At 52.6% G+C, this 14,242-nt stretch overlaps 1 protein-coding gene across 9 annotated transcripts in view; it reads left to right on the top strand.

Annotated features, from left to right (window-relative positions):
• LOC120513241 (myosin phosphatase Rho interacting protein) overlaps nucleotides 1-14,242 on the top strand; it is a 73,192-nt gene that overhangs the window by 55,014 nt on the left and 3,936 nt on the right. For 4 of the 9 annotated variants that reach the window (XM_039732443.1, XM_039732439.1, XM_039732438.1 and 1 more), the window contains 8 exons: nucleotides 2,128-5,991; nucleotides 8,801-8,948; nucleotides 9,547-9,664; nucleotides 10,571-10,730; nucleotides 10,819-10,938; nucleotides 11,406-11,492; nucleotides 12,138-12,300; nucleotides 12,624-12,709. In XM_039732443.1, coding sequence (XP_039588377.1) covers nucleotides 2,128-5,991; nucleotides 8,801-8,948; nucleotides 9,547-9,664; nucleotides 10,571-10,730; nucleotides 10,819-10,938; nucleotides 11,406-11,492; nucleotides 12,138-12,300; nucleotides 12,624-12,709 — 4,746 coding nt within the window. Of the gene's footprint in view, nucleotides 1-2,127; nucleotides 5,992-8,800; nucleotides 8,949-9,546; nucleotides 9,665-10,570; nucleotides 10,731-10,818; nucleotides 10,939-11,405; nucleotides 11,493-12,137; nucleotides 12,301-12,623; nucleotides 12,710-13,767; nucleotides 13,834-14,242 lie in introns of all 9 variants that reach the window. The other 5 variants (XM_039732440.1, XM_039732441.1, XM_039732445.1 and 2 more) reach the window with 5 other exon arrangements.

The raw sequence follows: 14,242 nt of genomic DNA, 5'->3' as shown, positions 1-14,242 counted from the left end.
TGCCGCACGCTGCGCTGCCGTGGCAGCAAAACCCAGTGTCCATGCCAAACCTTGCATCCTTATTTCTCACAGGAAAATTTTCCCTGAAGAAGTTGCACAGGCAGTGGAGCCAGCCCAGGGAGGGGGACAGCTTGCCTTCCTTGCCCATGATCTCCCAGGAGGAGTAATTAATTCATTTCTGGAGTCTCCGAGCTGACAGTGCCTGCTTGGAGGAGTTCCATTTTCACTTGGCAGAGCTGGAAGAGTAACTAAGTCCCACTTCCCTGGGGCAGAGGCGTCTGACCTCCCTTTGCCTGGAGCCTGGAAAAATCAGGGAATGGGGATAAAAGCTGGATGCTGAATCCGCCATCAGATTGAGGTTGGCCACAGTGCCTCGATACGAGGAGGGGTGGCAAGAGGGGAAGCCTGCAGAGAGGCTGAGCTGCAGAGAGAAGTGACCCAGACTTGGACCTGGAAGTTGGAGAGGGTTTTTGGAAAGGTTGGAGCTTTTTGCCTGCTCCAATCAAATTGTTCTGGGGATTTCCCTTGTGTTTCCTGGGAACCAGAGGGATTAAAGTCCTGTTGTAGAAGGGAGTAACCCCACCAAACCCTGCTGGGCTGGAGAGCGTGGACACTCTGGGGGAGTTCTGCAGCCCCAGACTGCAGACAAACATCACAGCATTTTTTTGGACAACCCCTCTGAATTTCATGTCCGAAATTTCATGTCTGAATCATGCCTGATTCTGGGGAGGTTCCTGCATTGTCTGTTAGGAGGGCTGATAGAGAAACCTGACTGCTGCCAAGCCCATCCCTCCTGAGCTGCCTGGGAGGCACCAGCCCCTCCTTGGCAGCCTGACCAGCCCCTCAGGGACCCCCATGCACTGCCTGTTCCACGAAGCAGTGCTGAGCCACCCTCCAATGCATGTGCCGTGCACTGAAGCCTCTCTGGCCTCGTGTAACCCCTCTCTTGCTCTGAGCTTCCTCGGGATGGGGCACCCTAACCTTGATCCCTACTGGGACAAACACCAGGAGCTCCTGCTCCTGGCAAATGGGCTGGGGACATCCCCCTCTCCAGCCACTGTGGGTGGGAGGGGGGCACGTACTAACCTGTCCCAGACGGATATTCTTGCATGTTTTTGGTGTAAAGCATGAAATTTAACTTAACATAACTGAGTGTCACATCTGTGGGCTTTCCTTAATCAGCAACCAGAGTACAGCAAGGCAGGCCAAATTCCTAGCTTAACACTGTGCTTTCTCACCTCTTCCTGTCTGTGTATTTTTTTTTAAGATACATAATTTCTGTCGCCTTTTGCATGACGCTTTCTGTGAGTTTTCTCTTTGCATGCTCCATTGCTTTGGTTTGAATCTCACAAAGGTTGGTTTCTTTCATTTTTACGTTCTCATCACACCTTTTCCTTCCCTCCATTTGTCAGGCTTTTTATTTTGTCCTTTGTTGGTTTATTTTATTTTGCAGGTAGAGAAATTAGATCCTCCCTAGCCCTAAGCTTTAGCATAACAGCACCTCTCTAAAACGATGAGCAGCCACTCAGTCCTGTTTGGCAAGCACAGAAATGACATCTCCACCACAATGGCTGGCCCGTCGCCCCGTGTTTGGGTGGGATGTGATGTCATTTGCTATCATCTCACTTTCTGTTGTTGCTTTTGGTCGGTGGACTGTATTACCTGAACTGTGCACTTTTTGTTTCACAAACAAACAAACTTGCTAAAAAAAAGCAGTTCCTTTCTCCTCCACCTTGTTCCATCTCCTCCTCCTCATCATCCTTGGCATTTTTCTTTTGTCTGTCTGTCTCCGTTTTACTGCTGGTGTTTCTTTTTCATTGTTTTTTTTTGATTCTGTTTGAGTTTGGGTTCATTTTTTTTTCCATTTAGCCTGTTACTGTACAGCTGTTTTGATGTTGTGGTCAGTGTTTTCTGTTACTGGAAAGCAGTTGTCGCTCATTTAAAAAAAAAAAAAAAGTTGGTTAAACAAACCAAATTGTGCCAAGAACAAATCATCCCAATTGGAGCAGTGGGTAGCAGCCAAGTCGCTGTGAGGAGCTTTTCCACGGCCTGCCTGGCCAGAGGTGTGACACTCAGAAGGGAGAGCCAAGAGTGTTACTAATCTAGTATTTAATCAATTTTTTTAAGACCGAGGTGGCCGCCTCGCCATCAGGTGCCTGGCAGAGGCTCCACAAAGTCAACCAAGACCTCCAAAGCGAGCTGGAAGCCCAATGCCAGCGTCAAGAGGTGATCAATCAGCAGATTCAGTCGCTGAAGCGCAGCTACGCCGAGGCCAAGGACGTGATCCGGCACCACGAGGCCGAGATTCAGAGCCTGCAGGCGAGGCTCAGTAACGCGGCGGCCGAGCTCGCCATCAAGGAGCAGACCCTGGCCAAGCTCAAGAGCGACCTGAGGAGCGAGAAGGAGAAAGCCAAAGAGCAGCTGGAGGAGTGGCAGCACGGCGAGGCCGCGCTCAGCTCCCAGCTGAAGGCCAGCGAGCAGAAGCTGAAGAGCGCGGAGGCTCTGCTGCTGGAGAAGACCCAGGAGCTGCGGGACCTGGAGATGCAGCAGGCTCTGCAGCGGGACCACCAGAAGGAAGTGCAGCGGCTCCAGGACAGGATCACGGACCTCAGCGGGCAGCTGAATGCCAGCGAGCAGGCACGGGTCCTCATGGAGGAGAAGCTGCAGAAGAACTACGAGGCTTTGCTGGAGAGCTGCGAGAGGGAGAAGCAGGTTTTGATCCGGAGCCTGAAGGAGGTGGAGGACAAGGCCAACGAGTACGAGAATCAGCTGCAGAACAGCGAGCAGCAAATGGAGATTCTGCAGAAGGAGAAGTTGAGCGCCAAGTTTGAAGGCAGCGAGCTCGTCCACCAGCTGGAGGAGCAGCTGGCCATGAAGGAGGCAAGCATCCAAAAACTTGCTGAGCACATCAAGGAGCTTGAAAGAGAGAGGGATCAGATCAAGTGCCGGTTCCACGAGCTCATGAATCAGGTGGCCGAGTCAGATAACGAAGTTGCAAAGCTACAAGCAAAGTTGAAAATGGAAGAGACCAACTACCACAATCTGGAGCAGTCGTTCGAGGAGGTGTCGGATCAGTTCCGGGGGGTGCAGGAGGTGCTGAAAGAGAAAGAAGAAGAGCTGAGACACGTTAAGGAAATGCACTTGAGAATTGTGGAGAAGAAAGATCAAGATCTCAGTGAGGCTTTGGTTAAAGTGGTTGCTTTAGATAGCAGTTTAGAGGAGACTAAAGTAAAACTAAAGGCCAAGGAGGAGGCTTTAAAGAAATTAGCTAGTGTGAGCACAGGTCCATGTCCTGAGGAGGCAGAAGACCTTGGCCCCAGTCTTGAGGCGGATGAAAGTCATCCATCCCAATTGGGGCAGGCTCTGCAAACTCAGGATGTCCTCCCAGCTCTGACTTATGCACTGAAGGAGGAGGAGGATGAGGTTCTTGAGACCAGTCAGAGGCAGGTGGAGGAATTTGGCTCCCCATCTAAAGTTGTAGAGCTCCAGGACCAAGAGTTGGTTCAGAAAGCTTTAGCAAAGCCTGACGTAGGAATCATGGGGGCCAAGAGGCAAAGGATCCGTTTTTCAAGCATCCAGTGTCAAAAATACATCCATCCAGATGGATCAGAGAAAAACTGGACGAGCAGTACCTCTTCAGACACAAGCCAGGACAGATCTCTGTCTGAAGAAAGCATGTCCTCAGAGCCAGCTCTGGGTTACCCCTCATCAGGGACAAGCGATTCTGAGACTTATCTCTCCATCATCCATTCCCTGGAAACCAAACTGTATATTACAGAGGAGAAGCTCAAAGATGTGACGATGAAGCTTGAAAGCCAGCACGGCCATAACCAGGAGACGCTCATCGCCCTCCACCATCAGTGGGCCAGCACGGAGTCCCAGCTGCGGGAACAGCTTCAGACCAGCTTGTCCCAAGTCAATGCTTTGATCTCACAGCTGGAGAGCGAGAGGCAGGAAAAGTTCAAGCTCATAGAAAGTCACGTCAGCGAGCTGGGAGGTTTCCAGATGAAAAACGATCAAGCGCTGACTTGCTTAGAGAAGTGCAGGGAGCAGCTAAGATCCTTGCCCAAATCAGACAAGGATAAAGAGGGTGATTTGTTCCTTGTTACTCTGTCTAGCATGGAAACAACTTTATCAAACGCAATCCAAGCCTTGAATGGAGCGCCAGTCCCATCGGAGCATCAGCAGAGTGAAAGCCTCACCACGGAGAGCCCCGCTCCAGAAGGAGGGGATTTGGGAGAAGAGGAGCACGTCTGCAAGGAGCACCAAGCAGATGTGTTTGACACTGGCCAGCTGAGGTGGCTTTCTGAGAGGGTGGCATTTGAGGCCTCTCTCATCAACCAAATAGCAGAGTCTTTGAAAAATGCGAGCTCTGAGATAGCCCAGCTTCTGAGAGAGATCCAGGGAACGGCCGAGGTGGTTTTGTTGGAGCCAGCAAGTGTTTCTCATACAGCCAAGGATTTGGCCAGCGTCCTCTCTAAAAAGCTGCTGCTGGAAGGGGAGTTTTGGAGCCAGGTGGAGGAGCTGAGAGCACACTTGAGCACTAGAGAAGGAGAAGCTGAGGGTAAAACAGAAACAAGTTTGGGCATTTCCCCATGTTTTCTCAGTGCTGTAGCAGATGCTACCTTGATCAAGGCAGAACTTGGGTTTGTTGCAGAGAAAATGAGAGAATCTTTCCATCAGAGGTTAAAAGCAATTGAAGAAGAGCTCCATAATACAAAAACAGCTCTCCAGCAGCACAAATGCATGTTGGAGGAGATCATCAAAGCGTACAGGACTCCTGAGTTTGACAGAGTTATGCACCAGATTTCTGAAGCACTTGAAATACAAAAAGATGCTTCAGAAAGAACCCAGATGTCTTGGGATGGGAGCCATGTCCAGATGGTGCCGTGCCAGGAATTAGCCAAGGTGGAGGAGACTGGCAGCGCCCCAGACCGTAGTAGTGAAGTTCTTGTTTCCATTCAGGAAGATCTTGCCCAGCAGCTAAAGGACAAATCCAATGTTCTGAAGGAGATCTCTGTTGCCTTACTCTCTCTGCCTCCCGAGGAGGCCGTGAGAGACTGTCAGAAGCTCCTGAAGATGTCCCAGAGTCTTTCCTACCACTCGTGCATGGGAGACCTGGAGCGGTATTCGTCTTTGTTGGTCCACGATGCCATTGTTCAGGCTCAGGTTTGCTACGCTGCCTGCAAGGTCCGGCTGGAGCACGAGAGGGAGATGAAGTCCTACAAGGAATCCCTGCAGAGCATGGATGCCCTGTGCCAGGAGCGCGTGAAGACGGCGTCTCTGCTGCGGGACGAGTACGAGGAGCTGCTCAGGAAGCAGCAGGCCGAGTACAGCGAGGTGATCGCCGTGCTGGAGAGGGAGAACGCTGACCTCAAGGCAAAGGTGTCCCAGCTGGACAGCCAGCGGCGGCTCTTGGAGGAGGAAGGGCACGAGCACAGCAAGAGCTTGAGCGAGCTGCAGGGCCGGTACGAGGAGGAGATCCGAAACGTCATCGAGCAGCTCAACAGGACAGAGGATGCCCTGAAGGCCGAGAGGGTGGAGGGGCTCAACCAGCTGGACGCCGTTGTCCGCGACAAGCAGAGCATGGAGCAGTACCACCTGGAGCAGATGCAAACGCTGGAGGAGAAGTTCCAGGCCAAGATCAAGGAGCTGCAGGTCATCCACGGCGAGGAGCTGCAGGCGCTGCAGGAGCACTACAGCCAGAACCTGCAGCGCCTGCAAGAGACCCTTGATGAGTACCAGAGGCAGCACCCAGAGGCGTCCCCTGCGGTGGCCCCGGGCCCTGGGGACACCTGGGTGGCTGGCGAGGCGGGTGGCACCGGGCAGGACCCCGGCAGTGACCCGGACTCCATGCACGGCCTGAGGGAACGCATCCAGGAGCTGGAGGCCCAGATGAACGTCATGAGGGATGAGCTGGAGAACAAACATCTGGAGGGGAACGCTTCCACTTTGAGGGAAAAATACCAGAAGGACTTTGAAAACCTAAAGGTCTTGATATGTTTAACACTTTCTGCCTTGTGCTGCTGAGCGTGTGGGAGGGCACGTGCAGTCCCAGGGTTTGCTTGCCAAGCCAAGGGACATCCCCTGAAAGAGCCAGCGTGCTGAAACAAGCCCCAGGGTATTAGCCAGGCCTCTGTAAAGCATGGTGTTTCCTTTTTCTCCATGCTGGGGTATTCTAAATGCATTGCTGAGGGCTTGGGAAGGTGGATTTCTGGAGGTGGTCTTTGTGTGGAGAGGGAGAGTTTCAAAGTAGCTCGATAGCATCGCTCTCCTTCAGCACGAAGACCTCAGTGTTTCTCCTTGTACCCAACACACACATTTTGTTTGTGACTTCCCTTTAAAAGCATTCCTCAGCTCTGTCTTTCCCAGTCTGATCAAATCTCCAGTCTGTCTCTGCTGCCTTCAAAAATGCAGGATGAAATGGAAACTTGATGCTCTCAAAATGTATGTTCCTAGGGAAAGTAGCTGCAAACAGATGCCAAATTCTGTAGCAAAGCAGAGCTCCTCTGCAGGAGGCTGCAAGGACCATGCTGGTGTTGGACACAGCAGTTCTGTACACAACAAAGAGTGCACAGTTACAGAACACCCAGGTGAGGTGCAGAGAAACCCATTGGCAATGAAATGCCACTGTTCAAATTGCCCCACCAGTCAGACTGGCTGTAAAACTGGTTTGAGATCTAGCATCTAAAAAAAAAAAAGGGTTTGGTGGTTTGCTTTTCCTAGGAGAGCATTCCCAGTTCAGAAGTGAGTTTAGGGCTGTAGAGGACTCTGGCAGCACAAGGGGAGGCTGCCAGGTCGTGCAGGAAGCCAAAAGGGCAGCAGTGATGCAGAGGCTGTGCCAGTGAGGCTCTCACAGACCAGTTGCTCTTAAGAATCAGCAGAAATGTGGGAGAGCTTGCTTCCAGCCACAAGATCCAGCACATTTGAGCTGGGAGTGAAGTGTGGCTCGGCTCCAGCCAAAAGCTGGTTTTAGCCTGGGGAGAGCAGTAGTTTTGCTGAATCCCATTGGAATTAAGCAGTGGTGGTCAGAAAGCCAACCAAGCAATTGGAAACCTGCCCAAACTAGAGGCTTGAATGTGCTCCATTCTTCTCTTAAGAACCTGATGGAGAATGTAACATCAGTAACACAAGCATAACTCTTCAGCCTGCTGGCAGAGAAGAGAAGGCTCCAGGAAGACCTTGGAGCCCTTTTCAGTGCCTAGAGGGGCTCCAAGAGAGCTGGAAGGGACTTCTGACAAAGGCATGAAGTGGCAGGACAAGGGGCAATGGGCTTTAGATGAAGGAAGGGTAGATGTAGATTTAATATTAGGAAGGAATTCTTCCCTCTGAGGGTGGTGAGGCCCTGGCACAGGTGGCTCCAAGAAGCTGTGGATAGCTGCCCCATCCATGGAAGTGTCCAAGGCCAGGTTCGAGGCTTGGAGCAACCTGGTATGGTAGAAGGTGTCCCTGCCTGTGGCAGGGGGTGGAACTGGATGGACTTTAAGGTCCCTTCCAACCCAAACCATTCTGGGATTCTATGAGATACTGATTTGTACATGTGGATTTATATGGCAATGCATTTACAATACATTAAATAGTGAATCTACAGCCAGACCTATGGCAGAGTATGCACCTTTTTCTTCCAAAATTAGAGGTGTTTCAGGAGTTGGACTTGATGATCCCTGTGGATCCTTTCCAACTCAGCATATTCTATGATTCTGGGTGTAATGAAGAATCCTGCAGGGCTGCTCTGTGCCACAGCCAAGTCCAGGCAGGTTCTGGCACTGAGTCTAAAAAAACAAACAAACAAGGCTGGGAAAGTGAAGAATGCCTTGGGATTAAAAATTAAATGGGAGGGAAAAAACCCACCAAAGCTAAAATTTTGGGGTGAGGATTAGGTGTAGGGAACAGAGCATTAGCCAAGAAGGTGATGCTGAGGGGTGTGTGTTAGTGAGGGTCAGTGGTGTTGGACTGTCATGAGCACTTCTGCCACTGGGTGAGTGAATTTGTCCCCCTGAAATTTCCCATGGGGTCCCAGAGGTGACAGTTCTCACTTTCCATGGAAAACACTGGCGTTAGTCAAGGGGAGCTCAGCTGAAATCAGGGAATAAAGCCAGCCTGTGTCATTAAGGGAAAAGCCCTGTACAGTGCTTGGCATCAGGTTTGTCCCAGGCTGCCTGATGGGGCTCAGCACCTTGTCCCCAGTGTGTGCCCCTTCTTCCCTCGTGGCGTGGGCCTGCCTGTGGCTTTGCTGGTCCTGTCCATGTGTCCATCCAGGATCCTGATATGCTTAGGCTGGCAGCTGAGCTGGGAACAGAAGGACCAGGCAGGAATTCAGGACCTCACCCCTGGTGAATCCCAACTCCCCAAATTGCTCCTCCTGTGTCCTGGCCCGAGTTCTTTCCTAGTAATTCAATTAGCAAGTAATTTTCCCTGCAGCATTTGTAGCAATACTTGGTTGGGAATTGAGATCCTGTTGCTGTCACGTCATCTTCCTTCCACCCAGAGGTTTTAAAAAACAGGCATTGAAAAGAGCAGAAGGGGCTCAGAAGGGGTTTTTGGGTTGTTTTTTTGACATACATTTGCATTCCCCAACTGGATCTGCTCCTGTGCATCCTTTTCCTTGGAGCTGTCAAAGGTCAAGTGACTGTAGGACCTTTGTGAGGTCCATCCTGCTCCTTGGCTGGGGAAGTAGAAGATCCCTGCTGGACCTGGGGAGCTGAGCTGCCTGCTGGCATGTGGCTCCTGGTGGGCTCCCCACCACCGTGGCACCAGCCCTGTGCTCCTGGGCCAACCCTTTCCCCTCCTCCCTTTGCAGGCAACATGTGAGAGGGGCTTTGCAGCCATGGAGGAGACGCACCAGAAGAAGATCGAGGACCTGCAGCGGCAGCACCAGCGGGAGCTGGAGAAGCTGCGGGAGGAGAAGGATCGCCTGCTGGCAGAGGAAACGGCTGCCACCATCTCAGGTGCCAGAGGGACCCCATGGAGGGGAAGGACAGTGGTGATGGGGACACCAGAGTGGTGTTGGCTGCGCTGAGGAGCAGAGCAGGTTTGGGGTGAGGGCTGGGTGGGCTGCACAGGGAGGTGGGAACGGGCTCGTGGGAAAGATGTTTTAGGTGGCGGTCCATCTCCTGGTCATCCAGGTTTGGTGCCCATCTCCTGGTCCTTCTCCAGGCTTGGTACCTCTGTCTTTGGCTGTTACACAATCTGATCTGTTTTGCATTCCAGCTCCGAAAGGCATTAGTCATTCCTGTGGTTAAATTATTGCCAATTCCACACTGAATTAATTCTTCAGTGCCCCAGGGAATGTTAAAACACTGGAGTTCAGTGGCTCTACATTAGGAGTCCCACAGTCCAGGAAACAATGTGAGAAGGGGACAATCATTTGGACTCTTAAAAACCAGGATTTGCAGAAGCCCCTTTGCCGCTGGGGCACAGACTGAAGGGGCCGTGAAGCAGTGGGACATTTTGCAGGGAGGTTTTATTCCTGTAAGAAATGAACAAAACCAAAAAGCCAGCCGTGGGTGGAGGGTGCTGGTGCTAACCCTGTGCTGCCCCTCGCAGCCATCGAAGCCATGAAGAACGCGCACCGCGAGGAGCTGGAGCGGGAGCTGGAGAAGTCCCAGCGCTCCCAGATCAGCAGCGTCAACGCCGACATCGAGGCCCTCCGGAGGCAGTACCTGTAAGACCCTCGCTGTCCTCTGTCACCATCTGGCACGGAGTTCGTGTGGGGGAGACCCTTCTCTCCCATTTGATTCTGGCGATGAGTTTGGGGTTATTTCAGGGGCCTCTTCCCTTGGTCCCAATGCAGCTGCATCCATCAGAGCATCCTGGTTGCCCATAATCTTTCAGGCTCCAGGTCAATATCCCCACATTACCCAAAACAGCTACTTCCCCAGAAGCAGCAGATGAGCAGCCAGTGCTGCTTTTCACACAGCTGCAGCAGCAGGGTCGTTCAAACGGTGAGGAGGAAGCTCTGAGCTTTCCATGGCAAGGCTGTCCTCCCGTGGGAGCTGAGCAGGGCTGCCTCTCAGCTTTATCAACCTTGATACGTCTGTATAATTGGGGAGGTGTGCAAATACACCTGGTCCCAAGTGCCCAGAGCAAACTTCGAATCCTGGCATGGTTTGGGTTGGAAGGGACCTTAAAGCTCATCTCATTCCAGCCTCTTGCCATGGGCAGGGATGCTTTCAACTATCCCAGGCTGCCCCAAGTGCCATCCAGCCTGGTCTTGGACACTTCCAGGGATCCAGGGGCAGCCACAGCTTCTCTGGGCAGCCTCTACCAGGGCTTACCCACCCTCACAAGGAAGAACTTGGCATTGGTAGATTTTGGTAGATCTCACCTGAGAAAGTTCTGCCACTTAACCTCTGAGAGAACGACCTCCTGTCCCTTTTGGTGCCCAGGCATGCCTCTGGTAGGACAAGGAAGAAGCAAATTGACTCAATCGGGGCTTGAGTTTTTTTCCCAAAGGGAATATGCGATCCTCCTCCTTGGTGCTTAGCTGCCTGTTGGGTTATCCTGGGATGCTGAAGGAAGAATGGGCTGTGTGTGTGGACAGGGCACTACCCCCAGGTGTGTTGTGCAGGGAGGAGCTGCAGTCGGTGCAGCGGGAGCTGGAGGTGCTTTCGGAGCAGTATTCCCAGAAGTGTTTGGAGAACGCCCACCTGGCGCAGGCGCTGGAGGCTGAGAGGCAGGCCCTCCGCCAGTGCCAGCGGGAGAACCAGGAGCTCAACGCCCACAACCAGGTGAGGCTCCCTGCCCTGCTGGCCGCGGGCTCCGTGCTGAGCCTGGCCCTGCTCCCCCTTCCCACAACGGCTCTCCTGCTCTCCCCAGGAGCTGAATAACCGCCTGGCTGCGGAGATCACGCGACTGCGGACCCTGCTGACCGGGGAGGGCGGGGGAGAGGCTGCTGGGTCGCCTCTCACGCAGGGCAAGGATGCCTACGAGCTGGAGGTGAGCTCTGCAGAGAGGCATGTGGGTGGGCACAAATTCTCTGTACCCCAGGAGCGTGTCACAGCCGGGAGGTGTCACAGCCATCTGTCCCCAGTCGGCTCTCGTGGCTGGTCAGTGCTGTTATCATGAGCTGTATGAGGCCAGGAGATTCTGGGGTCCTGATCTCCTCACCACATTGAGCCAGACACTCGCTCTTCCTTCTGCAGCCCCTGCTTGTCCCTGGGATCCAGTCCATGCAGAGCAGTGGGGACAGAAACTGGGGTGTGCAGGGAGCACATTGGTACTGCAAGCTTGGACAAGTTCCCAAAAGAACCAGGAGAACTTCTCATATGAGAAGCAGCAGATGGGTGGACCAGAGGCTTTGTGGTGCTGGCATGAGGCTGAGTCTCCAGCCCTTGGCTTGACTGCTACTGGGTACAGCAGGTGTCACACTGTGTCTGCTCAGATGCTGTTTTTTGTTCCCACAGGTCCTGCTGCGGGTGAAAGAATCTGAAATCCAGTACCTGAAGCAGGAGATCAGCTCCCTCAAAGACGAGCTGCAGACAGCACTGAGGGTAATGCCAGGGATGGTTCTGCAAATCCTCCTACTGTGCTTTGCTCCTGTGTGTCTGTGCTTAGATTTCAGCCCATTTACACCTAGATTTGAAACCATATTTAATTTTTCCCCTGAATGTAATTCAATACCCATTTTGGTGTCATCAGTAAAGCACTCCATGTATCAACTTAAGACATACCCCACAAAGGAGACAGTGTGGGAAAACATCCCTTTCAGCATGATTTCCCCATTTACTGTCACGTCACATCAGATTTAAATGGCACAAACAATCAGTGTTAGAGATCTGCCCAGCCTCGCAGCGGTGGAACTGGTTTGCTCTGGACAAGCCAAAGCCATTTCTGGGAATTCTGCTTGAATTCTGTGTCTTGGCTAAAATGAAAAGCCACTAAGAGCCCTGTAGCTGAGGGGCTGCACGCACGGGCAGCTCTGTGTGCTGGCCCTTGGCTCCCAGCTCTCCATTCCTGCAGTCCCGGCTCGCTGCTGGAAGCAGCTCCAAGGGTGTGCACTGCCCTGGCCAAGCCTCTCTCCTGCTGCCGGCTCTTCTTCCGTCAGCATTTGCCAAGCTCCTCTTCAGTGCATCCACAAAGCCCTCGGCTCCAGCTGTCTGTCTGGCTCCAGCGGGTTGTTCTTGTTCCCTTGCCAGGATAAGAAATACGCCAGCGACAAGTACAAAGACATCTACACGGAGCTGAGCATCGTGAAGGCCAAGGCAGACTGTGATATCAGCAGGTTGAAAGAGCAGCTGAAAGCAGCCACAGAAGCTCAGGGAGAGAAATCCCCTGTGAACACCACTGTATCGGGATATGGTCAGTCCTCCTCCTGCAGCTCTAAGCAGTCCTGGGTGTCCCGAGCTAACAGGGAATCCTGGAGTACAAACCCTTGTGCAGGAATGGGTCTGAGTGTAGGACTTGGCCTTCCAACCCAAAGCTGATGGGCTTTGAAAGCCTTCTGGCGTTTTGCATCAGGAAAACCTCGTGATGCAGGGATGCCCAAAAGCCCCCTGTGCCCTTTGGGGCAGTGCTAAGAGTTGGGCTCATCGGGGCACTTTCCTGGGCTGGGAGGGCAGAGCCCCAGCCCTGTCCTTGCAGGAAGGCATCAGGCTAATCCCCCTTCTTTTGCTTCTTCCCAGATATTATGAAATCAAAAAGCAACCCTGATTTCTTGAAGAAAGACAGATCCAGTGTTAGCCGGCAACTAAGGAATATCAGGTCAAAGGTGAGCTCAGATGTCCTGCCCAGGGGGATGAGAAAGAGGAATGCCCAGCATTTCTCTTTGGTGGGGATCCCAAGTGGGAAGAAATGGGCAGGGGAACAAAACTAAGAATTTCCCAGCCACCAGTGCTAGCCTGGATGGTTTTTTACTGCAAAAGGACTGACTGTGCAGCCAGGCAGGGCCCACTCCCCCACTCCAGATCTTGCTCAGATGGAAGCAAGAAGATGCTCTCTGGTTGGAAAAAAGGCTGATGTTCTCCTTGTTCTTTGGTCTTTCACAGGAGGACTATTCCAGTATCTGCTCCTTCTTTTCAGTTGAAATATAGGTGGAAATGTGCACATCATTCTAGTTTTAGTGTTCATCACTGCGAGATTTTTTTGTCTTTATGTGTATCAGCAATGTCTGGGTCCTGGGCATATTTAACACACATTTTGTTTGTGTGTTAACATGGTGCAGATGGCCCTGTGCTTCTGTGGTCCTTCTGTGCTTGCTGTTGATCCCAAAGCCCAGTGATGCTGTGCCAAGCTCTCCTTGGCAGCCAGTTCCATCATGTGGGACTGCAGGGATAAGGAAGGGCAAATAATGCTGATCAGGAGTCAGCATTAAACACAGGGCAGTTGGGAGGAAGCTCAGCATGAGCAAACCTGCTTTGCCTCTCACCTGGTGTCTCTTGCTGATGTTTGAAGTGGTTGGGCCTTTGCAGGGCTTTGAGCTTGGTGCCCACGTGGGGAAACACTCGGAGCTCTGCGAGCAGCAGCTCCTCAGCTCAGGGCATCTCAGTGAACACAGAGACTTCTGCACATTCTGGGGCAGCCCGACCTGCTGGGCCACTCTGGTGCTGGGTTTCCCTTCACCACTTCAAGTCAGATCACTTTCTGTGTGGTCCCCATGTGTGTTGCTTGGTGGGGAAGGAGAGGAGAAGCAGCAGGGGCTGTGCCAGGGCATCGCTGCGGGACAGGGGGGCTTGGGCTGCGCCAGCGCAAATTCATGTGGGATTTATGAGCTTCTTCTTTTGTTTTTTGTTCTTTTTTTCTGTTTTATTTTGCTTTTTCCTTCAACAGTCCGTTATTGAGCAGGTCTCATGGGATAACTGAAATGAACCCGAGTCCAGGTTCCCTGCCACGTAGGTAAACACAGCGGCACCCGCCCAGCGCCGCAGCCACCGCGGGGCAGCCCAGCCTCTGCATGCACTGCTCACACCCCCCTGCCAAACTAGAGCCCTCCTTCTCTTAATCACTGACTGACAGGTTTATTCACTGCTAATTCTTCTCCCGGGCGAAGGGGAAGGGGAGGGGAGAAGTCAGTGTACCCAAGATCTGTGTGAAACGAAGTCTCTGTGCCTCTTCCCTGGGGGATGTGGCTTTTTGTCTTCCTGCTCTTCCCACCCTCACCAACACAGCTCATCATCACAAAGAGGATTTGGACATGGTGGGGCACGTTTTGCTGTTCACTGTGTTGGGAGCGTGGGACACTGAGTGTGCATGCCTGAATGACTCTGCATGCCTCAGACTAAACTCCAGCACTGTCCAGGTCTTG

Source organism: Passer montanus, unplaced genomic scaffold (genome assembly GCF_014805655.1).
Source record: "Passer montanus isolate IOZ18808 unplaced genomic scaffold, ASM1480565v1 scaffold8, whole genome shotgun sequence".
Classification (NCBI taxonomy): domain Eukaryota; kingdom Metazoa; phylum Chordata; class Aves; order Passeriformes; family Passeridae; genus Passer; species Passer montanus.
Note: the sequence above shows the minus strand (reverse complement) of the source record. Positions and strands in the feature narration are given on the sequence as shown.